This window comes from Oncorhynchus mykiss, chromosome 1 (assembly GCF_057628025.1).
Source record: "Oncorhynchus mykiss isolate SJ-2025 chromosome 1, ASM5762802v1, whole genome shotgun sequence".
Taxonomy (NCBI): Eukaryota; Metazoa; Chordata; class Actinopteri; order Salmoniformes; family Salmonidae; genus Oncorhynchus; species Oncorhynchus mykiss.
This window is the reverse complement of record NC_143022.1, coordinates 6,842,501-6,868,293: the sequence shown is the minus strand read 5'-3', so window position 1 is coordinate 6,868,293 and position 25,793 is coordinate 6,842,501. Positions and strand designations below refer to the sequence as shown.

Below are 25,793 nucleotides of genomic sequence, written 5' to 3'. Positions count from 1 at the left end.
CGGGTGGGTGCTGCTATGTTGACCAGCGAGATGAGATAAGGCAGGGTTTTACCTAGCAAAGACTTATAGATGACCTGGAGCCAGTGGGTTTGGCAACGAATATGAAGCGATGGCCAGCCAACGAGAGCATACAAATCAAATCAAATTTTATTTGTCACATACACATGGTTAGCAGATGTTAATGCGAGTGTAGCGAAATGCTACAGGTCGCAGTGGTGGGTAGTATATGGGGCGTTGGTGACAAAACGGATGGCACTGTGATAGACTACATCCAGTTTGCGTGTTGGGGCCTATTTTGTAAATGACATTGCCGAAGTCAAGGATCGGTAGGATAGTCAGTTTTACGAGGGTATGTTTGGCGGCATGAGTGGAGGCTTTTGTGCTGGTCAAGGGCAGTTAAATCTGGGGTGAACCAAGGACTATATCTGTTCTTAGTTCTAAATTTTTTTGAACGGGGCATGTTTATTTACATTTTGAAGAGCAACCAGGCATCCTCTACTGACGGGATGAGGTCAATATCCTTCCACAATACCTGTGCCAGGTCAATTAGAAAGGCCTGCTCGCCGAAGTGTTTTAGGGAGCGTTTGACAGTGATGAGGGATGGTTGTTTGACCAATGACCCAGTACTCTCGCAGGCAATGAGGCAGTGATCTCTGAGATCCTAGTTGAAGACAGCAGAGGTGTATTTAGAGGGCAGGTTGGTCAGGATGATATCTAAGAGGGTGCCCATGGTTACAGATTTAGGGTTGTACCTGGTAGGTTCCTTGATGATTTGTGTGAGATTAAGGGCATCTAGCTAAGATTGTAGAACGTCCGGGATGTTAAGCATGTCCCAGTTTAGGTAACCTAACAGTACAAACTCTGAAGATAGGTGGGGGGCGATCAATTCACATATGGTGTCCAGGGCATAACTGGGGGCCGAGGGGGGTCTATAACAAGCGGCAACAGTGAGAGACTTGCTTCTGGAAAGGTGGATTTTTTTTTTTTTTTTTTTTTAGTATGCGGGCTAACTCCGTCCCCTTTGGCAGTCCTATCTTGTAGGAAAATTGTATAGTTAGGGATGGAAATTTCAGGATTTTTGGTGGCCTTCCTAAACCAGGTTTCAGACAAGGCTAGGACATCCAGGTTGGCGGACTGTGCTAAAGCAGTGAATAAAACAAACTTAGGGAGAAGGCTTCTAATGTTAACCCACCTGTCTGGTGCTGTGGCAATCCAGGAGGTCGTTGCTGACGTAGGCCTGCAGTACCGTGTCCCTCTGCTCACCTTGGAGAGAACGGGTCAGTCTCTGGGGATAGGAGAACACACAAGGTGATGACACAGACAGGCAGACAGACTGGCAAACAGACAGATAGACAGGCAGGTAGGCAGACAGACCAGCAGACAGGCACAGAGACCTAGAGACACAGAGACACAGAGACAGAGAGTCATCGATGCACAGAGACAGATAGGCACAGAGAGAGAGAGAGAAACACAGAGTGAAAGGGAGACACAGAGAAAGAGAGGCGGAGAGACACAAAGACACAGAGACAGATATACATAGAGACATAGACAGATAGAGACAATGAGACAGAGACACAGAGACAGATATACACAGAAACAGATGCATAGAGACATAGAAACATAGACAGAGACACATGGAGACAGAGACAGAGACAGCGACATAGACACAGAGAGACAGACACAGAGACATAGAGACAGAGACAAAGAGACAGAGACATTGAGACAGAGACACATAGAGACAGAGACATAGAGACACATAGAGACAGAGCAGTAGCAGTAGGCCTAGGCATATCCAGGCTGTCTGACTGACCCAGCACAGGGCCTGGAGCAGCAGGGCCTTGAGTCTGTCTGATCCCCCCAGCAAGTCTCTCTTCAGCTTGTCATAGTCCAGAGAGGGCAGCAGTGGCACCTCCTTAGGCCTCCTGTATAGGGGAGATGGTGGGTGTTTTTCACAAACTATCTGCTGTAGTTTGTATTTATTTTGGATTCCCATTAGTTCCTGCCAAGGCAGCAGCTACTCTTCCTGGGGTTTATTATGGATCCCCATTAGTTCCTGCCAAGGCAGCAGCTACTCTTCCTGGGGTTTATTATGGATCCCCATTAGTTCCTGCCAAGGCAGCAGCTACTCTTCCTGGGGTTTATTATGGATCCCCATTAGTTCCTGCCAAGGCAGCAGCTACTCTTCCTGGGGTTTATTATGGATCCCCATTAGTTCCTGCCAAGGCAGCAGCTACTCTTCCTGGGGTTTATTATGGATCCCCATTAGTTCCTGCCAAGGCAGCAGCTACTCTTCCTGGGGTTTATTATGGATCCCCATTAGTTCCTGTGAAGGCAGCAGCTACTCTTCCTGGGGTTTATTATGGATCCCCATTAGTTCCTGCCAAGGCAGCAGCTACCCTTCCTGGGGTTTATTATGGATCCCCATTAGTTCCTGCCAAGGCAGCAGCTATTCTGCCTGGGGTTAAGCAACATTAAGGCAGTTGTATACAATTAAAAACATTGCATTACATTACCCAACAGAATTCACAACACATTAAGTGTGTGCCCTCAGACCACTACTCTTACAACTACATACAATACATGACCAAAAGTATGTGGACACCTGCTTGTCAAACATCTCACTACAAAATCATGGGCATTAATATGGAGTTGGTCCCCACTTTGCTACTATAACAGCCTCCACTCTTCTGGGAAGGCTTTCCACTAGATGTTGGAAAATTGCTGTGGGGACTTGCTTCCATTCAGCCACAATAGCATTAGTGACTTCGGACACTGATGTTGGGTGATTGGTTAGGTGGTTAGGCCATGGCTCGCAGTCTGCGTTCCAATTCATCACAAAGGTGTTCGATGGGGTTGAGGTCAGGGCTTTGTGCAGGCCAGACAAGTTCTTCGAAACAGACCTCGACAAACCATTTCTGTGTGAACCTTGATTTTTGCACGAGGGCATTGTCATGCTGAAACAGGAAACAACCTTTCCCAAACTGTTGTCACAACGTTGGAAACACAGCCCCAGACCATTATTCCTCCTCCACCAAACTTTACAGTTGTCACTATTTATGCGGGCAGGTAGCATTCTCCTCACATCCGCCAAACCCAGATTTGTTTGTCGGACTGCAAGATGGTGAAGAGTCATTCATCACTCCAGAGAACTCATTTCCACTGTTCTTGAGTCCAATGGCGGCGAGCTTTACACCACTCCAGCCGACGCTTGGCATTGCGCACGGTGATCTTAGGCTTGTGTGTGACTGCTTGGCCATGGAAACCTATTTCATTAAGCTCCCGATGAACAATTATTGGTGCTGATGTTGCTTCCAGAGGCAGTTTGGAATTCGGTAGTGAGTGTTGCAACCGAGGACAGACAATTTTCTACGCGCTTCAGCACTTGGCGGTCCCGTTCTGTGAGCGTGTGTGGCCTACCACTTCGCGGCTGAGCCGTTGTTGCTCCTAGACATATCCACTTCACAATAACAGCACTTACAGTTGACCGGGGCAGCTCTAGCAGGGCAGAAATTTGACGAACTGACTTGTTGGAAAGATGTCATCCTATGACGATGCCACGTTGAAAGTCACTGTGCTCTTCAGTAAGGCCATTCTACTGCCAATGATTGCATGGTGGTGTGCTCAATTTTATACACCTGTCAGCAACGGGTGTGGCTGAAATAGCCCAGAATCGACTAATTCGAAGGGGTGTCCACATACTTTTGTATATATAGTGTATCTACAACACCAAATCCATATGTATACAGTATGTTATCGTGCGTGTGTGTATGTGTGTGTCTGTGCCTGTGTGTGTGTCTCTTCACAGTCCCTGCTGTTTCATAAGGTGTATTTTTATCTGTTTTTAAATCTGATTCTACTTCTTGCATCCGTTACTTGATGTGGAATAGAGTTCCATGTCTCTATGTAGTAATGTTGCCCCTCCCATAGTCTGTCCTGGACTTGGGGACTGTGAAGAGACCTCTGGTGTCATGTCTTGTGGGGGTATGTATGGGTGTCTGAGCTGTGTGCCAGTAGTTCAAACAGACACCTCGGTGCATTCAACATGTCAATCCCTCTCACAAAAACAAGTAGTGATGAAGTCAACAATCTCTCCTCTACTTTGAGCCAGGAGAGATTGACATGCATATCTCCGTGTACATCTAAGGTCCGGCCGTGCTGCCTCGTTCAGGAAAAATAGTAATTTTCCTTAGCCCCTCTTTGTGGAACCTAGTCCACAGTAGTCCAGGTGAGACAAATCTAGGGCTTGTAGGACCTGCCAGTTCACTGTGATGGTAAATCCCAGGTGATAGTAAACTAAGGACAGTTCACTGTGATGATAAATCCCAGGTGATAGTAAACTAAGGACAGTTCACTGTGATGATAAATCCCAGGTGATAGTAAACTAAGGACAGTTCACTGTGATGATAAATCCCAGGTGATAGTAAACTAAGGACAGTTCACTGTGATGGTAAATCCCAGGTGATAGTAAACTAAGGACAGTTCACTGTGATGGTAAATCTCAGGTCATAGTAAACTAAGGACAGTTCACTGTGATGATAAATCCCAGGTGATAGTAAACTAAGGACAGTTCACTGTGATGGTAAATCCCAGGTCATAGTAAACTAAGGACAGTTCACTGTGATGGTAAATCCCAGGTGATAGAAAACTAAGGACAGTTCACTGTGATGATAAATCCCAGGTGATAGTAAACTAAGGACAGTTCACTGTGATGGTAAATCCCAGGTCATAGTAAACTAAGGACAGTTCACTGTGATGATAAATCCCAGGTGATAGAAAACTAAGGACAGTTCACTGTGATGGTAAATCCCAGGTCATAGTAAACTAAGGACAGTTCACTGTGATGGTAAATCAGTTCATGTCTTATGGAATTAAATATACCAGTGAGCCCATATTAAACTAAGAAGTTTATCTAAAGCGATGTAATGTAATGTAATCTAAGGCAAGGTCATGTAATCTAAGGTAATGTTTTATTTTTTTATTTTACCTTTATTTAACTAGGCAAGTCAGTTAAGAACAAATTCTTATTTTCAATGACGGCATAGGAACAGTGGGTTGACGGTCTAGGAACAGATTTTTACCTTGTCAACTCGGGGATTCGATCTTGCAATCTTCCGGTTACTAGTACAACGCTCTAACCACTAGGCTACGTGCCGCCCCCAATGTAATCTAAGGTAATGTAATCTAAGGTAATGTAATGTAGTAATGTAGACTAAGGTAAGGCAATGTAATCTAAGGTAATGCAATGTAAAGTAATGTAATCTAAGGTAAAGTAATCTAAGGTAATGTAAAGTAATGTAATCTAAGGTAAAGTAATCTAAGGCAACGTAAAGTAATGTAATCTAAGGTAAAGTAATCTAAGGCAATGTAAAGTAATGTAATCTAAGGTAATGTAATCTAAGGTAATGTAAAGTAATGTAATCTAAGGTAATGTAAAGTAATGTAATCTAAGGTAATGTAATGGGACTCCTGCACACTGTGTGCCATTTTTAACATTTATTAAGTGCTTTTTTTCAATATGACATTTTCCCCCAGCAGGTTCCACAGAACAACTCAATGAGGGGACTTACTGAGGTACAATAGACGCTCGTAGCAATGAGGAAGCCTGGGAGAGAGAAAGACAAATTGTAGTATTAGAGCAAATTGTAGTATTTTAACATTTCACCCACAACACCATCCCAGTGACACTGAGATTACTGACATATTTAGAGTCACTTGTTTTGTGTTTTTAATTGATCATCTTTTGACATAGAAAAGATGCCAAAACATAGGGGGTTTGTCCGTGTCCAGCAGAAGAGGTATGTTCTTGCTCAGCTGTCTCATACTTACCCAAGTTTCCCTCGTCCTCCTAAAACAACGGTGGCTAAGTTAGGTTAACTGATGTGCTAACGGACGGGCAGGGGTTCATGCGTGTGCAGGTTATGGGTTTTGTCACATGCACAATCCCTCGGCGTAACCTACGGCAACAGTGCCCATGCAATGAGTGACAGGGACACTGTCCAATCCAATGAGCAAGGAGGAACAACAAAGGGGCGAGGTGTTAGTAGTGAGCAGCAACCAATTCCTTTCGTGTTTCAAGAATTGCTGCACCTGTCCTATAGGCCTGGTATTGTAAGAGAGCTGTGGACGGAAACAGACCTAAAGCTAAGGCTTCGGCTGAGGTTTCAAAGTACTAATTAGTGTGTTTCCAACTGAAATCCAACCTCAAAACTGGATGATCAGCTTGAGGAAAAGGTCAGTGAGGTGACCCATATCATTTCTGCCGTTGGTGTAGCTAGAACGTGATTGGGAGAAAGACTTGTCTTGGATTCTACTTTCCAAAAAAATGTCTGTTCCCATAAATGCATGAAGGGCTGGCAGGTGTTTATGTCATGTTCAGCCTGTGACATTTGACAGAGGATTTACTGTGACCAGTCTCCTACAGCAACGTCCACCAGAGAGGACATTGAGATATAGGAATGTTAAGGAGATTAGCCTTTCCCATGAATTCGCCTCTGTTAGTTTAATTGCCCCAAAACCCGAACTGAAAAAGGACGACAGGAACTTTAGGCCAGAACATGCAATGTGGTTACTTAGAATGGGACAGGAGTATTTTCAAAAAAAGGCAAGAAGACTATCAATTTTCGTCGATATTCCTCTTCCTTTTGGCCTTGTACAGCCTATTAAAATGGAGGTCATTGACTGACGAAAGGTTCTTGTTTTTAAAATAAAAAAACAATGTTTAAATGGTATATCTAAAATAATATTGCAGACAGTGGAATTAAATTCCCACACACAGATTGCAGAAACAGTTCATGTATCTATCTTTAACGTCGTATCTCTTTGTTACGCCTAATGGAGAAGACCCATAATAAGCCATTGTTGCACTTACTATTTGACAAGTAGGTTTAATATGTGCATCCTAATATAATTCAAGGTATTTGGGTGGACTGTCTGAGTTTTAGTTTCTCCCCATTAGGCAGGTAGACACAGTGAAATCTTTTGAGAGCCATCTATATTAAATGGGAGAAGACTACGATAATTACACCGCAATTATGGTGTTGCATTCCAATGGAGAACAAAGTCATTCTCTGTGTGGCTGTGGAAGAGGTTGACCCTAACTGGAAATCAACAATAGCTTAAAAACGTAAGTTCCAGTTGAAGGCTATTATGCAATTCTCTGCTTTTTTAATTTCCTTTTTTAAATATATAATTTTTTTTAATAGTTCAGACGTTTTTCTGCTACTTTTCCCTATCTGGTTTTGCACTCCTGCATGGGAAAAGTGCTTAAAATAAGAAGTGAACTGGTATCATCATTCTTCTTTAATTCTCATAGGTCAGTTGGGACCAATGTTCCCTCTAAGCTGCGGCACAGCAGAAATATCAGCCCATGGAGAGAAGCAAGAAATGAAACCTCACTCAACTTTCCAGAGTTTTCCCCTGTTAGTTAACACTATCAATTCTCTTTACAGTGGCAATTGTGATCGAACCAATACAATATTAGCCACTTTCAATGCAACACACCAAGACAAAACGAACTATGCAAAAGATTTTGTAGAAGGCAGAACGCTTCAGAGTAGGATTCTACGGCATTGACACACACGACTAAGCCCGCACTCTATACTCTACACAGACCGGTGTGGCATAACAAACCAGACCTGCAGTAGGCCTATATGCAAATAGACAATTTTCATATATGGATCTGTACCATTCACTTTGAACTGGACTGTGTTTACAGCATGAGTGGTTGTGGGTAGACGCGCTTGTTTCGAGATCAAAGCTGAGAGCTGCATGTAGCCACGTGTGCACATTTTGTTAATGTCCTTTGCTCGTTAGTGAGTTATTAGCTCAGTTATAGATCATTTGTAGTCAGCAATAGGGGAGTGATTGCTTCCTACAAGAGCACAAAACGACATCTTTGAAAAGCGAGGCAGGTAAATATATATATATATGTTTTGTCTTAAAAGGGGCAGTGTTGTATTTTGAAACAGGCTTGAATAAACTAAGTAGCCAATAGGCAGAGGGTAGCATAATGTGTCTTTCTCTGTAATAATGGTATGGGAATAATGATGCATTTTATTTTGTAAAGTGGTTTCTAGCATTAAACAACACAACGACGTTTTCAGTCACCTCCTTGTCTGAAGGACAAGGTAGAGCCTCAGTGTTCACAGTAAAACTGTAACTTAAAGCAGGTACAGCCTCAGTGTTCACAGTAAAACTGTAACTTAAAGCAGGTACAGCCTCAGTGTTCACAGTAAAACTGTAACTTAAAGCAGGTACAGCCTCAGTGTTCACAGTAAAACTGTAACTTAAAGCAGGTACAGCCTCAGTGTTCACAGTAAAACTGTAACTTAAAGCAGGTACAGCCTCAGTATTCACAGTAAAACTGTAACTTAAAGCAGGTACAGCCTCAGTGTTCACAGTAAAACTGTAACTTAAAGCAGGTACAGCCTCAGTGTTCACAGTAAACACACACTGGGAATTTTGCAGCAGACCTGAAATTTGCTCAGTGCCGAATTATTTTTGAGGGAACATTATGTTGGGACTTGTATAAAAAGAAACAGAGAGGGCTGAGATCGATGTTGTCATACGTACAAGTGGCAAATTACCTTCCTGCCGGTATAGCCGACAGAGAGATGAGATGATGGCAATCTATGGACGGGGAACAAGTGGATGCTTAATGAAGTCGCTGGCTAAAACCACAGAGGTATTTCACCAAACAAGCTGCATCCTCGCCAGACAAAAAGGGACCCATTCTTACGCGAAACAAGGACAAACATCCCATTAAACGAATCTAATGAGAAGTAGAGAAAAAACACTGGAATACTGGGTCAATACAAGGAGCCATGTAAAGGTATAGGGGAGAGGAAGAGAGGTGGAGAGGTGGAGAGAGGGAGAGATAGACCGACAAGGCAAGGTGCGAGCAAGACGGGAGAACGGGGGGGGGATGACAGCACAAAATGGATGAAAACTTCAGTAAAACTTACATATCCGTCATCATAAGGACTCATAGAGTAATATCCCTTCGTGGACAGACAATCACACAGAAACATACACACACACACACACACACACACACACACATACACACACACACACACACACACACACACACACACACACACACACACACACACACACACACACACACAAAGAAAAGAAAAGAAGCAGTTGAATTGAAGAAGTCAAAAAACACACAAGCTAACAGATACACTAAACTAGGCCAGTTCAAACCAAAATGAAGAAGCACATCAGGGATGTGGTCAGGACAACATTGAACGTGAGGAAACGGATCTATTGGATTGGATGTACTGTATAGGTCCATTTCAATGATATGAGAGTAGAGGGTATCATCAGAACACATCAGCCAGACCACCAAACATAGAACAAACTAGTTTTTATTTTTTGTTCCTTCTTTCAGAAACACAACAATTGCCTAGTGGACCTCGGCGAACACATACACATGTGATGTACCCTATGTATGTCGTGCAGATACGTACAGTACACTACCACGCAGGCACCCACGTTGACAAGTGGAGTGACAGAGCCTTTGGCTGGAGTGGGTACAGTACATTTTGGTGCCGAGTCAACGGAATGAGTCATTCTGTTAAAACCTCCCAATGACATGGCACTTTCGTATCAACCTTCTGCATCAGTACAGCATACTACATAACGTTACAGTATATCGTATCAACCTTCTGCATCAGTACAGCATACTACATAACGTTACAGTATATTACGTAAAGGACGTTATCATCTCGCTCAGATTTTAGATTCAAGCTGTGGGGTGTGCTTGTGCGTGTTCTGTTTTTGGGGGGTGACGTCCTTGAGAAACTCGGAATAAGTCTCAGACTGAGGAGTGCTGCTATATTAACAGCAAACTGTTGTGAAAACGTAACAACAAAGTCAGGTTTATGCACTGGAAATACAGTATTATATAATTGGGTTCTAACTTTCCTACTTGGTTAACCTTTAGTCCTACCAACGTGAGGCTAAAGAAATATAATGTTTTGCTACATAATGCTATGTCAAGTGTAAAATAATAAAAATAAAAAATAAATCTAATTTTATTGGTCATCATACACGTGCTTAGCAGATGTTATTGCGGGTGTAGAGAAATGCATTAGAAAGTAATTCGCTCAGGAGAAAGTGGAGAGGCTATACTGTAGAAAGTACACTACCTTTCCCCATAAAATGTTTCTTCTTCTACTAAAAACGGCTCTACAGTGCTCATGGGAAATGGAGTGTTTCCTCATCAGTGAAGGGCGGTGTGTGTTGTCACTCACAGTGCCAGGCCTGGTGAAGTCGATGCTCTGCGCCGCACTCTGCCTCAGCTGGCTACTGAAGAGACGCACACACATACTCTGGAGGTATTCTGGGGAGATCTGCAAAAACACAACAGCATCAGAACATCCCAACTGAGCTCTGAGAGGAGGGAGGGAGGGAGAGAGAGGAAGGGGGAGGGAGGGAGGGAGAGGAAGAGGGAGGGAGGGAGAGGGAGGGGGAGGGAGAGAGGAAGGGGGAGAGAGGAAGGGGGAGGGAGGAAGGGGGAGAGAGGAAGGGGGAGGGAGGAAGGGGGAGAGAGGAAGGGGGAGAGAGGAAGGGGGAGAGAGGAAGGGGGAGGGAGAGAGGAAGGGGGAGGGAGAGAGGAAGGGGGAGGGAGAGAGGAAGGGGGAGGGAGGGAGGGAGAGGGAGGGAGGGAGGGAGGGGGAGGGAGAGAGGAAGGGGGAGGGAGAGAGGAAGGGGGAGGGAGGAAGAGGGAGGAAGGAAGGGGGAGGAAGAGGGAGGAAGGAAGGGGGAGGAAGGGCTTGCTATTTTTGTGTATGTTGTGAGTGTAGCCTAAAATCAGTCATCACGATGTAAAATGGTGCTATTATACTGTTTGCGTGTGTGTGTGTGTGTGTGTGTGTGTGTTTGGTTTTATTATCCTTGTGGGGACCAAAGACCTCACAAGGATAGTAAAACAAGGAAAATTCAGACAAATGGGGACATTTCGCCAGTCCCAACAAGGAAAAAGGCTATTTTAGGGTTTGTGGTTAGGGGTTATGGAAAATATAATTTTGAATGGGAATCAATTGTTTGGTCCCAACAAGGATTGTAAAACAAGGAAAACTCGGACAAGTGGGGACATTTCGCCAGTCCCTCAACACGGTGGCTCATCAGGTGTGCGTGCTTAGTCCCCTTCTGTACTCCCTGTTCACCCACGACTCCAATACCATCATTAAGTTTGCTGATGACACAACGATGGTTGGCCGTATCACTAGCGACGACGAGACAACCTTTAGGGAGGAGGTCAGTGTGACCTGGCAGTGGGGTGCCAGGACAACAACTCCTCCCTCAACGTAAGCAAGACAAAGGAGCTGATCGTGGACTAAATCACTAAGGAATCATGTGTGTTGCGTGATGCCTGTTTCAAAGGGATTGTTGTATCTGTAGCCTGGGTAACAGTCTGTCGGTGCTATCATGCCACTCATTGTCATGCTAAATAGGCAAACAAACTGGGATTCCCCCCCCCCCTCAAGTTGAAATCGAATCCAAGGTGATTTTTTGCATACACAGATTTTCAGACGTTATCACAGGTGTAGCTAAATGCTTGTGTTTCTAACTCCAACAGTGAGTGCAGTAATATCTAGCAATACAATAATACACACATAATCCCAAAAAGTACAAAACAAGATATTAAGAAATATCAGAACGAGCAATGTCAGCATCCGTAATATATATATATATATATATATATATATATATATATATATATATATATCAATATATACACACAGAGTGTACAAAACATTAGGAACACCTGCTCTGTCCATGACATAGACTGACCAGGTGAGTCCAGGTGAAAGCTATGATCCCTTAATTGATGTCACATGTTAAATTCACTTCAAATCAGTATAGATGAAAGGGGAGGAGACGGGTTAAAGAAGGATTTTTAAGCAACTCAATATTAGGAAGGTGTTCTTAACGTTTTGTACACTCAGTGTATACATGGTGTGTATGGACAGTATATGAATAGAAAAGGTGTGTACAGCAGTAGTTAAATAGGATGAGCCATGACTAGAATACAGTATAAAGTGGGTAAAACAGTATGTAAACATTGTTGACAGATCTGGGACCAGGCTAATATAACTTGTACATGTTAGGCCCTACCATTTTCCCACTGACTGTAGCCTCCAGAGAGTCCACCAGCTCGGCAGTGACTCCTATCAGGTTGTGGTGATCGGCCTGCATCTTATTGAACCTCCTCATGTAGCTGCTGGTCCTCTTCTCTGCTTCGGCCAGCTGCAGCTGCAGCTGCTGTATGGTGTCTGTAAACACATATAGAACACACACACACACACACAAAAATAGAATCAAAACAGTCACACACATAAGCACACAAACATCTAGCAATTATTTAAGTCCCATAGCAGTAGAATGACTAGAATGGGAATCACCATTCAAGTCAATGAGGCCATGATGAATGGACTGGAGGCCATGAAGCACAGCAGCAAGTCAGTAATAACCTACGTCTGTGATAGCTAATCAATAACCAGAAGAATACCTCAATCACCTTGTTAACCAAACAGTTAATAAGCTAGCTAGCTAGTTCAGTGAGCTAGCTAACACTGTATAAACCATCGGGGAAAATAAAATGGTTGACTATAGTAAAGTATACATCTAAATTTAGTAAGCACACACTTAAGTGTATAACTAGGCTTAGTTTGAACTTTCACATAGCTAGTGCAATCGGCCCAGGGTTCCATTTTGTGGTTTATCATCAGTCAATTTAGCTGACATTACAAAAATGTGAATGCAAATTCCATATTACCATGGCAATTCGATCATCGGTTGATAACAATCCAAAATTACCCTGGCAACTGCACTGGCTGACATGCATTTAGGTTACAGTATTAACTCATGCATTTGCAGCATCAGTATGTGTCCGTCATTGGCTCTAACCTTCAATATTGAGATGTGTGTATACCACGTTTACTCAAGGATAAGTCACAACACAAGGAATCGTGTAGTATGTATGATGACTCATGATGCTCATTCGGCACAGTCTACAGTAGGGTATTTTGTCAAGTGAAAGAAGTGAAAGAATTCCACATACGTGTTTAGACAGTGACAGGTATGAAAGTCTATCTGATGTTAAAAAAAAAAAATAATAATAACATGCTCTTTAGAAAAAGACTGGAGAAGGACAATGATGGAAATAGAATGACAATAGAATGGAAAGCATATATTATATTTCTATGGGTACAATCACCTTTGGTGTTCCTTCCGCCATCCTTCTGCGTTAACACCCACGTCAAAGAAACAATACACGATCGTATTCGGTATCGCTTGCCGTGCGGCAGCAGAGACAACAGTCTATCACATTACTGAGACATTTTCAACATTTGCAAAGGATATACTGCCTCGTTATATCTGACAGGTGTTTGTCTTTGCAAGTGAAATGACGGCCGCCTTTCAGTGTTTGTTAAAAGGTACGCATCACAAGCAGGAAAAAAAAGGTAGAACAGTTTTTTTTAAAGGCAACATTGGTTGGTAAACACTACCAGTACTAATGTCCATCAGGCCGGAACAGCGGAGAGGAGGAACTCCCACGCAGACAGTAAACAAGCTTTGTCGTCTTGACTGTTGGGTAAAGGCTGGGCTCCATAAATATTATGATAATATTATAATCCTGAAGGATTTTCACGGCGGGAGGGGGGGGGGTTTAATAAAGGTAAAGGTTTAATGACGTGAATGGACGAGAAAGGAAAATCTATCCGTTGTGTTTTCATATGAAAGCTACAGTTGTTCTGATGTCATCGCCTTATCCAATTCTCTCACTTACTTGCCCCTACACCATTATAAGGGTCAGAGGCGGGATCAGATGGGTTTTTTTTGCACTCGAACAATAGCCCGGCTTTCACAATATCAAAATCGGCATGATGCTTGGGGAGGTTGCTGGATGGTATACAGTCGAGTGATTACCTGAATCTTAACCGTCACTTTAGTGGCTGAAATTAAATTGTATTTTTTATTTCACCTTTATTTAACCAGGTAGGCTAGTTGAGAACAAGTTCTCATTTGCAACTGCGACCTGGCCAAGATAAAGCATAGCAGTATGAGCAGACAACACAGAGTTACACATGGAGTAAACAATTAACAAGTCAATAACACAGTAGAAAACAAAGGGGGAGTCTATATACAATGTGTGCAAAAGGCATGAGGTAGGCGAATAATTACAATTTTGCAGATTAACACTGGAGTGATAAATGATCAGATGGTCATGTACAGGTAGAGATATTGGTGTGCAAAAGAGCAGAAAAGTAAATAAATAAAAACAGTATGGGGATGAGGTAGGTGAAAATGGGTGGGCTATTTACCAATAGACTATGTACAGCTGCAGCGATCGGTTAGCTGCTCAGATAGCTGATGTTTGAAGTTGGTGAGGGAGATAAAAGTCTCCAACTTCAGCGATTTTTGCAATTCGTTGCAGTCACAGGCAGCAGAGTACTGGAACGAAAGGCGGCCAAATGAGGTGTTGACTTTAGGGATGATCAGTGAGATACACCTGCTGGAGCGCGTGCTACGGATGGGTGTTGCCATCGTGACCAGTGAGCTGAGATAAGGCGGAGCTTTAGCTAGCATGGACTTGTAGATGACCTGGAGCCAGTGGGTCTGGCGACGAATATGTAGCGAGGGCCAGCCGACTAGAGCATACAAGTCGCAGTGGTGGGTGGTATAAGGTGCTTTAGTGACAAAACGGATGGCACTGTGATAGACTGCATCCAGTTTGCTGAGTAGAGTGCTGGAAGCCATTTTGTAGATGACATCGCCGAAGTCGAGGATCGGTAGGATAGTCAGTTTTACTAGGGTAAGCTTGGCGGCGTGAGTGAAGGAGGCTTTGTTGCGGAATAGAAAGCCGACTCTTGATTTGATTTTCGATTGGAGATGTTTGATATGAGTCTGGAAGGAGAGTTTGCAGTCTAGCCAGACACCTAGGTACTTATAGATGTCCACATATTCTAGGTCGGAACCATCCAGGGTGGTGATGCTAGGCGGGCATGCGGGTGCAGGCAGCGATCGGTTGAAAAGCATGCATTTGGTTTTACTAGCGTTTAAGAGCAGTCGGAGGCCACGGAAGGAGTGTTGTATGGCATTGAAGCTTGTTTGGAGGTTAGATAGCACAGTGTCCAATGACGGGCCGAAAGTATATAGAATGGTGTCGTCTGCGTAGAGGTGGATCAGGGAATCGCCCGCAGCAAGAGCAACATCATTGATGTATACAGAGAAAAGAGTCGGCCCAAGAATTGAACCCTGTGGCACCCCCATAGAGACTGCCAGAGGACCGGACAGCATGCCCTCCGATTTGACACACTGAACTCTGTCTGCAAAGTAATTGGTGAACCAGGCAAGGCAGTCATCCGAAAAACCGAGGCAACTGAGTCTGCCGATAAGAATATGGTGATTGACAGAGTCGAAAGCCTTGGCAAGGTCGAGGAAGGCGGCTGCACAGTACTGTCTTTTATCGATGGCGGTTATGATATCGTTTAGTACCTTGAGTGTGGCTGAGGTGCACCCGTGACCGGCTCGGAAACCAGATCGCACAGCGGAGAAGGTACAGTGGGATTCGAGATGGTCAGTGACCATTTTGTTGACTTCGTTTTTGAAGACCTTAGATAGGCAGGGCAGGATGGATATAGGTCTGTAACAGTTTGGGTCCAGGGTGTCTCCCCCTTTGAAGAGGGGGATGACTGCGGCAGCTTTCCAATCCTTGGGGATCTCAGACGATATGAAAGAAAGCAATAAAGCTTTTTATTGGAGTCTTGAATACGCTTCGCAGATGAGAGCAAGAGCTAGCTGTATTTGGAGTGGCTTGAATCAGAGAGTCATTCTCAGGTTTTGTTCCCCCCCCCCTTACTAATTTCTTTTTTTTTTTGGTTGAGTCCTTTTCTCTCTCTAGAATACGCTACAGGACTTTCACTTAGCACTCACTGATGCCTCAAACGTTTCTAAGCCATCTCTGTAACTAAGGATGGTAAAAGCATTCTTTGAATACAGAGAACCTTAGGAAACTGGCCAATGGCTACTTGGGCAGAGTGAGAATAGAGCGTTACTACTTGAACAACTGTTGGTTAACACCTCAGTTCCTCTGTTTAGGAGGAAACTAAGTACAATGCCCTGATAATGGTCGTTTGAGACTGAAATAAATCGTTGTTGTGCACTGACTGTAAAAACTCTATTCTCAGACTATGAGGAGTCGAAAGTATCGAACGAAAGTTAGTGGTCAATTTTGTCATTTAAAAAAACTGACACAGGCATTTTCCCACCTCTTACGCCAAGGTTGGTCATTTAGCTGTCTAACCTCAGTTCGCTTGAGCTGAGGTGGGAGGGTTGGAAATATTGTAGGTATGTCCTTAAAAACAAATTCTTATTTTCAATGACGGCCTAGGAACAGTGGGTTAACTGCCTTGTTCAGGGGCAAAACGACAGATTTGTACCTTGTCAGCTCGGGGATTCGATCTTGCAACTTTTCGGTTACGAGTCTAAAGCAATAACCACTAGGCTACGCTGCCGCCCCAGCGGCAAGGACTGGGAGACTAGGATCAGGATCAGGATCGAGGTAAAGATGAATGGAGCAAAGTACAGAGAGATCCTTGATGAAAACCTGCTCCAGAGCGCTCAGAACTTCAGACTGGGGTGAAGGTTCAGCTTCCAATGGGACAACGACCCTAAGCACACAGCCAAGACAACGCAGGAGTGGCTTCGGTACAAGTCTCTGAATGTTATTGAGTGGCCCAGCCAGAGCTCGGACTTGAACCGAATTGAACATCTCTGGAGAGACATGAAAATAGATGTGCAGCGACGCTCCCCATCCAACCTGACAGATCATGAGAGGATCTGCAGAGAAGAATGGGAGAAACTCCCCAAATACAGGTGTGCCAAACTTGTAGCGTCATACCCAAGAAGACTATAATCTGTAATCGCTGCCAAAGGTACATCAACAAAGTATTGTATTTAATACATTTGCAACAATTTCTAAAAAAAACTGTTTTTGCTTTGTCATTAAGGGGTATTGTTCGTAGATTTAATACATTTTAGAATACGGCTGTAAAGTAACAAAATGTGAAAAAGGTCCAGGGGTCTGAATACTTTCCAAATGTACTGTACATTTGCCTGTTTGTTTGTTTACCTTTCACATTCCCCCTTTCTCTTTATATTGGATATTTTTTCCAGCTCTTGTGAAAGCTGTAGCTGTGCGTAAAATCCTCCGTACTCTACGTTGTCTTAGGTCTAACGTTATATGCCCACGGCCACGGGGAGCAATTATGGTGCCTGTAACTGTATTTATAACATTTAGCCTATTTAAAACAAGTTGTTGTTTCGTTTTTATTTTAATTCGATTTAGGTCTAATCAATAGTGAATTGACAACCATGCTTATTGTTGAATGCTTATTGACCATGTTTGGCTTAGCTCAGACATAAATAATTTTACACTAGGCCTATATCAGTGTTAATCCTATGTTCATTTTTTATATAGTTTTTATACTGAAGCCATGCAATTAGCCTACTTAGAACAATGTGGATTGCAAACATGCTCAACATATTTCTGGGATTCTTTTATTTATTTATTTATTTATTTATCCGTTATTTTACCAGGTAAGTTGACTGAGAACACGTTCTCATTTGCAGCAACGACCTGGGGAATAGTTACAGGGTAGAGGAGGGAGATGAATGAGCCAATTGTAAACTGGGGATTATTAGGTGACCATGATGGTTTGAGGGCCAGATTGGGAATTTAGCCAAGACACCGAGGTTAACACCCCTACTCTTACGATAAGAGACATGGGATCTTTAATGACCTCAGAGAGTCAGGACACCCGTTTAACGTCCCATCCGAAAGACTACACCCTACACAGGGCAGTGTCCCCAATCACTGCCCTGGGGAATTGGGATATTTTTTAGACCAGAGGAAAGAGTGCCTCCTACTGGCCCTCCAACACCACTTCCAGCAGCATCTGGTCTCCCATCCAGGAACTGACCAGGACTTTTTTGGGGAGTTTTTTTTTTATCGTCTGGAGCTGAGAATTTTGGAAGCCAATTCTGAGACCAAAAATCTGAACAGATAAACACATATTTGTTGGAGAGGGGAATTGCATTCAATCAAATTATTAATTTCCAATGATTTCCCGCCCGTAAGGTGCCACTATTTTATTTATTTATTTTTTATTTAACCTTTATTTAACTAGGCAAGTCAGTTTTAAGAACAAATTCTTATTCACAATAACGGCCTACCGGGGAACAGCGGGTTAACTGCCTTGTTCAGGGTCAGAACAACAGATTTTTACCTTGTCAGCTCAGGGGATTCGATCCACCTACTGGCCCAAGACTCTAACCACTAGGCTACCTGCCGCCCCACTAGTGTATATAGGTTTTAATATATGATTTTATGCTGTGAACGTATGTTGTAAACATTTTTTTTTTTAAATGCTGCTCAGATTGCCCTTCCTGGTGTGACCTCAGCTTAACTGAATATGGGTCACATTTAATGATTCTTGTCAAAAGGATACATATAACGACAGGAGCCGTGGAGTGTCGGACACTTTCAGTGTCACAGTCAGGAACTTCTCCAGCTCTTGCTTCATCTCTGGAATCCAGGACTCCTGATAACAACATACCATAGCATAACATGGGCAGTTAGTGAAGTACAGCACATTTATTCATTCATTCATTCATTCATTCATTCATTCATTCATTCATGTGCCCAATCAGTGTCCCGCCCTTCATTGCTTTTTTGGTTGTTACATACTGCTAATGTTGATATGACATGTATATGTGAGTACGTTCAGGGACAATGGTGTCACCTGGAAGAGATCTCTGAAGGATGGGTGCACCATAGGGTTTGGCACGAAGGGGAGGGCGTAGTAGGGTAGGAACTCAGTGGTCTGACTGAGTGCTGCCCCTCGCGTCTCCAGGTAGTGCTTGAAGTGGGTGATCCTCACCTCAAAGTCTGCTCGGTCCTGTGGGAGAAACACATTTATACTAAATTAATTGATTGAATTGATTTGGTAATTAAAAGTAGTGGGCTGCTCCAACTGGAGACAACATTGCTAAGAGTATTGGACTATTGACATGGGAGGGCAGTACTCTTGTTGTATACAGCCTCTGCATGTATTGATTTGGGAGGGCAGTACTCTTGTTGTATACAGCCTCTGCATGTATTGACATGGGAGGGCAGTACTCTTGTTGTATACAGCCTCTGCATGTATTGATTTGGGAGGGCAGTACTCTTGTTGTATACAGCCTCTGCATGTATTGATTTGGGAGGGCAGTACTCTTGTTGTATACAGCCTCTGCATGTATTGATTTGGGAGGGCAGTACTCTTGTTGTATACAGCCTCTGCATGTATTGACATGGGAGGGCAGTACTCTTGTTGTATACAGCCTCTGCATGTATTGATTTGGGAGGGCAGTACTCTTGTTGTATACAGCCTCTGCATGTATTGACATGGGAGGGCAGTACTCTTGTTGTATACAGCCTCTGCATGTATTGACATGGGAGGGCAGTACTCTTGTTGTATACAGCCTCTGCATGTATTGACATGGGAGGGCAGTACTCTTGTTGTATACAGCCTCTGCATGTATTGACATGGGAGGGCAGTACTCTTGTTGTATACAGCCTCTGCATGTATTGATTTGGGAGGGCAGTACTCTTGTTGTATACAGCCTCTGCATGTATTGACATGGGAGGGCAGTACTCTTGTTGTATACAGCCTCTGCATGTATTGACATGGGAGGGCAGTACTCTTGTTGTATACAGCCTCTGCATGTATTGACATGGGAGGGCAGTACTCTTGTTGTATACAGCCTCTGCATGTATTGACATGGGAGGGCAGTACTCTTGTTGTATACAGCCTCTGCATGTATTGACATGGGAGGGCAGTACTCTTGTTGTATACAGCCTCTGCATGTATTGACATGGGAGGGCAGTACTCTTGTTGTATACAGCCTCTGCATGTATTGACATGGGAGGGCAGTACTCTTGTTGTATACAGCCTCTGCATGTATTGACATGGGAGGGCAGTACTCTTGTTGTATACAGGCTCTGCATGTATTGATATGGGAGGAGAGTACTCCCATATCACTGTTGTATACGGTGCATTTGGAAAGTATTCAGACCCTTTGCCTCAACAAATCTACACACAATACCCCATAATGAGAAAGCAAAAAACATTTTTTCAGAAATTTTGCAAATGTATAAAAATTAAAAAAAATCACAAAAAACTGAAATATCACATTTACATCAGTATTCAGACCCTTTACTCAGTACTTTGTTGAAGCACCTTTGGCAGCGATTACAGCCTCGAGTCTTCTTGGGTATGATGCTACAAGCTTGGCACACCTTTATTTGGTGAGTATCTCCCATTCTTCTCTGCAGATCCTCTCAAGCTCTGTAAGGTTGGATGGGGAGTGTCACTGCACAGATATTTTCAGGTCTCTCCAGAGATGTTAGCTCGGGTTCAAGTCCGAGCTCTGGCTGGGCCACTCAACGACATTCAGAGACTTGTCCCGAAGCCACTCCTGCATTGTCTCGGTTGTGTGCGTAGGATTGTTGACTTGCTGGAAGGTGAACCTTCGCCACAGTCTGAGGTCCTGAGCGCTCTGGAGCAGGTTTTCATCAAGGAGCTCTGTACTTTTCTCCGTTCATCTTTCCCTCGATTCTGCCTAGTCTCCCAGTCCTTGGCACTGAAAAACGTCCCCACAACATGATGCTGCCACCACCATGCTTCACCGGTGGGATGGTGCCAAGTTTCCTCCAGACGTGACACTTGGCATTCAGGTCAAAGAGTTCAATCGTGGTTTCATCAGACCAGCAAATATTGTTTCTCATGGTCTGAGAGTCATTTAGGTGCCTTTTGGCAAATTCCAAGCGGGCTGTCATGTGCCTTTTACTGAGGAGTGGCTTCCGTCTGGCCACTCTACCATGGAGGCTTGATTGGTGGAGTTCTGCAGAGATGGTTGTCCTTCTGGAAGATTTTCCCATCTCCACAGAGGAACTCTGGAGCTCCGTCATAGTGACAATCAGGTTCTTGGTCACCTCCCTGACCAATGCCATTCTGCCCTGATTGCTCAGTTTGCCCGGGTGGCCAGCTCTAGGAAGAGTCTTGGTGGTTCCAAACTTCTTCCATTTAAGAATGATGGAGGTCACTGTGTTCTTGGGGACCTTCAATGCTGCAGAAATGTTTTGGTACCCTTCCCCAGATATGTGCCTCAACACAATCCTGTCTCTGAGCTCTATGGACAATTCCTTCAACCTCATGGCTTGGTTTTTGCTCTGACATGCCCTGTCAACTTTGAGAGCTTATATAGACAGGTGTGTGCCTTTCCAAATCATGTCCAACCAATTGAATTTACCATAAGTGAACTCCAATCAAGTTGTAGAAGCATCTCAAGGATGATCAACGGAAACAGGTATGCACCTGAGCTCAATTTCGAGTCTCATAGCAAAGGGTCTGAATACTTATGTAATACTTATGTAAATCATTTTAAAAATATTTTTTATTCATTTGCAGAAATTTCTAAAAACCTGTTTTTGCTTCATCATTATGGGGTATTGTGTGTAGATTGACGAGGGACAAAAAATATTTAATACATTTTAGAATAAGGCTGTAATGTAACAAAATGTGGAAAAAGGGAAGGGGTCTGAATACTTTCCAAATGCACTGTACAGGCTCATTGATATGTTTATGTACTGTATTGTATTAACAACTTACGTTTTTTTAAACACGTGACCAAATAAAATGTACTCTGATTGGATAATACAAAAATAAGATTAGATTATCTATGGTGCACAACTTTCACAAATGCTATAGGTTGGTTATAGGTTATACAATTGCACTGGATAGGACCACCATTTTGGTTTCCTGGGAACCAAGGAGTTGTGAAGAGAACTTCAACCAAACGAACCAGTGTGAATGGCTTGTTGCTAAGGAAAGGCTGCATGGTGCAACGAGGCCATCTGTTGGCTGATGGTGATTTGATCAATTTTTTTTGCATGCTATTTTTCTCACCACAGAGATGAGGGAGCTGATATGACAAAGTACACAAAGCCAGGCTTGTGCTAAAAAAAGAGCAACACCTAGCCTATAAGTCTGATATAAGAGGTAAAACGTTGAGACAGAAAACGGAATACACCAGACCAGGGTTCAAATAGTTATTTCAAGGTGTGCTCGATTGAACTTGCCTAGTGCAGTGGTTTTCAAGCAGGGGTACTCGGCCTATCCACAGCGGGTACTTAAAGAAGGACTCATGAGACAATAAGCCTTGTGGTAAAAATGTACATGAGGATGTACATCAGAGCTACTACGGGCAAAGCAAAAATGTCATTGGTGGTACAGTAACCAAACAAGGTTGATAACCTAAAGGGCAAAACTGCTCATCTTTGCATTCCATAATCAGGTTTAATTTCACACTCAATGTATTTGAAAGAAAACAAAACAGTATTTGAACCTGGGTCTGGAACTCATACTAAAACAGAATTAGAGCTTGGGTAGCTTCTAACATATATATATATTTTTAAATTGCACATCCAACAGAGTGATCCAGTAAGCGGTAGTGAGGAGAGGCGTATTATACGTACATGTCTGCCCAAGTGGATTTTCAAGGGGAAGATGGTGAAGTGGACATGAAGGTAAAACTCCAGTTTCTGGGCGTGAGGATCACAGTCCCTGACCTCCAAAGGGACAAACTCTGTCCACAGCTCGAAGAACACCTTGAAGTCGCCGTCATCAAATGAGCTCAACAGGTCCTTCTGTAGGGATACACAGGAATGGGCTAGTACTATTCAAATAGAACCTATCATCTTCCATCACGGAATGTTGGAATGTCTCCTTTAGAACTTCGGAGTCTGTGGTTAGTATACTATTTGGGGTATCTATGACGAATGTCTGTCATTTCCGGCAACGACCATAGAATGCAGCTTTAAAAAATAAAATAAAATCCACAATTTACCTGGATAATCAGCGTTTTCGAGTCCCGAAGACTGTTGCCTCTGGGCTTTGGAACAACTTTCCCCTTGTTTTTACACTCCTTCTCAAAGTGATGAACTGTCTCTTCAAATTCACCATACTTCAAATACTGGTCAAGAAAAAAAAAAAGAGAGAAGTTATAGTTTTCAATTCAGATTAAAACAACAAACACGACCTACTTTTATCCAAATACTACACAATTACATGTTGTGACTGAGACTGAGTCGATGAAAATTAGACTGGTCCCAGGCGGGCTACATAGCATGACACTGGTGCAGCATGGCTGCATGGTTAGCAACATTAAGCACATTTGACTTGACACATCTGTGTTCGCAATGAGATGTCTTAAACCCTTGATTTCCCATAACCTTCATAATATACCCTTTTCCAATGAGATGCCATAGCCCTTTACAATCGTACCCATATACGGGTTGTAAAATGGTAGATTTGGGCACTGATAAACGCCTAAGTTGCAACACAGTTGCTTTACAGTAACATGCTATACATGACATCACAGCTCTGGCAATGTGCTTCATTGTTTTTGACTGACAGCCGTTCTGAACTTGAGCACCGCACAACGAGAAGTTGCCCCCATCCCTCCTGCTGATTGGGCAACTATTGAACATGCTTGTGTTGTCTGAGTGAGTTGGGGGGGGGGGGGGATGCTGTAAATTAAGAGGACTCTTTGTATTTCGAAAGATGAGATGTTGAAGATTATAATAAATACCGCTTTGATGTATTTAGCTGGCTTGTATGACCCGTGCACTTCACATTTCCAAATAGTCATGTCATATACAGAGTCAACGTTTATGATCTCTATGTTAGATGTACAGTTACAAGACGACAGCTATGGAACCCGGACCTGTTCACCAGATGTGCTACCTTGTCCCGGACCTGCTGTTTCTGACTCTCGCTCTCTACCGCACCTGCTGTCGAACTCTGAATGATCGGCTATGAAAAGCCAACTGACATCTACTCCTGAGGTGCTGACCTGTTTCACCTTCTACAACCACTGTGATTATTGTTATTTGACCCTGCTGGTCATCTATGAACGTTTGAACAGCTTGGCCATGTTCTGTTATAATCTCCACCCAGCACATCCAGAAGAGGACTGGCCAACCCTCATAGCCTGGTTCTTTTCTAGGTTTCTTCCTAGGTTCCTGCCTTTCTAGGGAGTTTTTCCTTGGCCACATCTGCATTGCTTGCTGTTTCGGGTTTTAGGCTGGGTTTCTGTATAGCACTTTGTGACATCGGCTGATGTAAAAAGGGCTTTATAAATACATTTGATTGATGATTGAATTTGATTGACAAGGTAGGCCTACTCTGTCTGGGGTAGAAAGGTAGGCCTACTCTGTCTGGGGTAGAAAAGTAGGCCTACTCTGTCTGGGGTAGAAAGGTAGGCCTACTCTGTCTGGGGTAGAAAGGACGTACCATGTTCAGATTCCTAATGACATCTCAGATGTAATTATTTGCAAAACCTTTTGTTGCAAACAAGACACACTGATTTGGCATTGGAGAATTATGATAAGAAATCACAGGCCTTTCTTGCTGTCTATTCTTTTCCTGTAAATTTGTTAATTTGTGTGTTATTAAAAAGGATTATGCTAATATGTAGAATTGCTTGACATTTTTATAAAATTAAATGTTTTCCTCTGACCTGCAAATACAATGATAGATTCATGCAATGATTTGACTATGAAGGAGATCTGCCCACCACTACCTACTCTTGTGTGAGGTGGTCTGTGAACACACAACCTTCTGGCCCGCAGCCCTCTATGCTATCAAAATTCCTGCGTTGCCATGTAATGCTTACAGGATGAAGAACAGTTTCAAAAACTGCATATCTAGGGCTCTGGTCTGTCCAAGAAGTGAGGTTAAACGATAGGGGGGGGGGGGGGGGTGTCACTTGTTTAGGTAAAATATATTTTGCTTAAGGGAGGGCCATCCATTTTCATTTTAGAGATTTCCGATTTTCTCCATGTAATCCTTATTATAAATAAAGTTCATAGCCCTATCCATGTAGGCCAATTCCCGCGAGTGTAAAAGTTAATATACCGTTCCTTTCACATACCTCATTGATCATCCCGAGAAGATCAGCTTCATTGGCCAAGATGTCCCCCATCTCCTTTATCTTCCCGGAACTCATGTGAAGTTGTAAACACTGGCTAAAAGACACGGAAAGCATGCACTGGTTTCTCTGCTCATGACTTCACAATGCGAGTGTGAAATCCCAACAATACTGCCATGTCTGGATGGTTTTCAACACTGACATAATTGGCACAGCAGGCAGGCAGGCAGATTTAGCTTATTAGCTAAGGAGCTAGGTAGCTAAGTTACATAAGACAGCTCAGACCTGTGACTATATAGTTAGCTAGGTACTGATACTAACTACACAAGTCAAAGCTAGCTACACAAGACATAACCTGCCCTTCCTATCCATAGCTGGTTGTAACGTCCGTTGTTGATCAGCATTTACCTGACCTAGCTAGCTAACGATAGCTAATCATCCAAACATGTGGTAAAGTTATATAGCACGCACAACCTTACCTTTTTCACATCGCAGTCTACTTCGAAATATCTTTATTTATATGTTGACGAAGCGCAAGGTTATGCATAAAAACAAGACAGACAGCAAGCTAGCACATTAGCTAGCAACCAGACTAGGAAGACGCCTAGAATCCCTAGCAACCGAACTGTTGTGAAACTATGGCTGGAAAGTGGAGACAGATGACGTAAATGTCTTAAATAGCAGGGTATATGCTATTCTAAATCCTTTGGACGTCCCTACCCAATTTAAAGATGTAAAAT

General features: G+C 43.2%; 1 protein-coding gene across 5 annotated transcripts in view; it reads right to left on the bottom strand.

Moving 5' to 3' along the window:
* armc9 (armadillo repeat containing 9) overlaps window positions 1–25,793 on the bottom strand; it is an 89,954-nt gene that overhangs the window by 64,069 nt on the left and 92 nt on the right. Inside the window, exons 1-13 of one of the 5 annotated variants that reach the window (XM_036985001.2) lie at window positions 25,533–25,704; window positions 25,057–25,150; window positions 22,969–23,094; window positions 22,598–22,768; window positions 18,822–18,977; window positions 18,528–18,620; window positions 13,232–13,256; window positions 12,130–12,287; window positions 10,263–10,361; window positions 8,964–8,999; window positions 5,568–5,602; window positions 1,811–1,922; window positions 1,193–1,285 (exon numbers count right to left, since the gene is read on the bottom strand). In XM_036985001.2, coding sequence (XP_036840896.2) covers window positions 1,193–1,285; window positions 1,811–1,922; window positions 5,568–5,602; window positions 8,964–8,999; window positions 10,263–10,361; window positions 12,130–12,287; window positions 13,232–13,256; window positions 18,528–18,620; window positions 18,822–18,977; window positions 22,598–22,768; window positions 22,969–23,094; window positions 25,057–25,131 — 1,179 coding nt within the window. In that variant the 5' untranslated portion in view covers window positions 25,132–25,150; window positions 25,533–25,704. Of the gene's footprint in view, window positions 1–1,192; window positions 1,286–1,810; window positions 1,923–5,567; window positions 5,603–8,963; window positions 9,000–10,262; window positions 10,362–12,129; window positions 12,288–13,231; window positions 13,257–18,527; window positions 18,621–18,821; window positions 18,978–22,597; window positions 22,769–22,968; window positions 23,095–25,056; window positions 25,186–25,532 lie in introns of those variants that run through there. The other 4 variants (XM_090234151.1, XM_090234194.1, XM_090234246.1 and 1 more) reach the window with 4 other exon arrangements.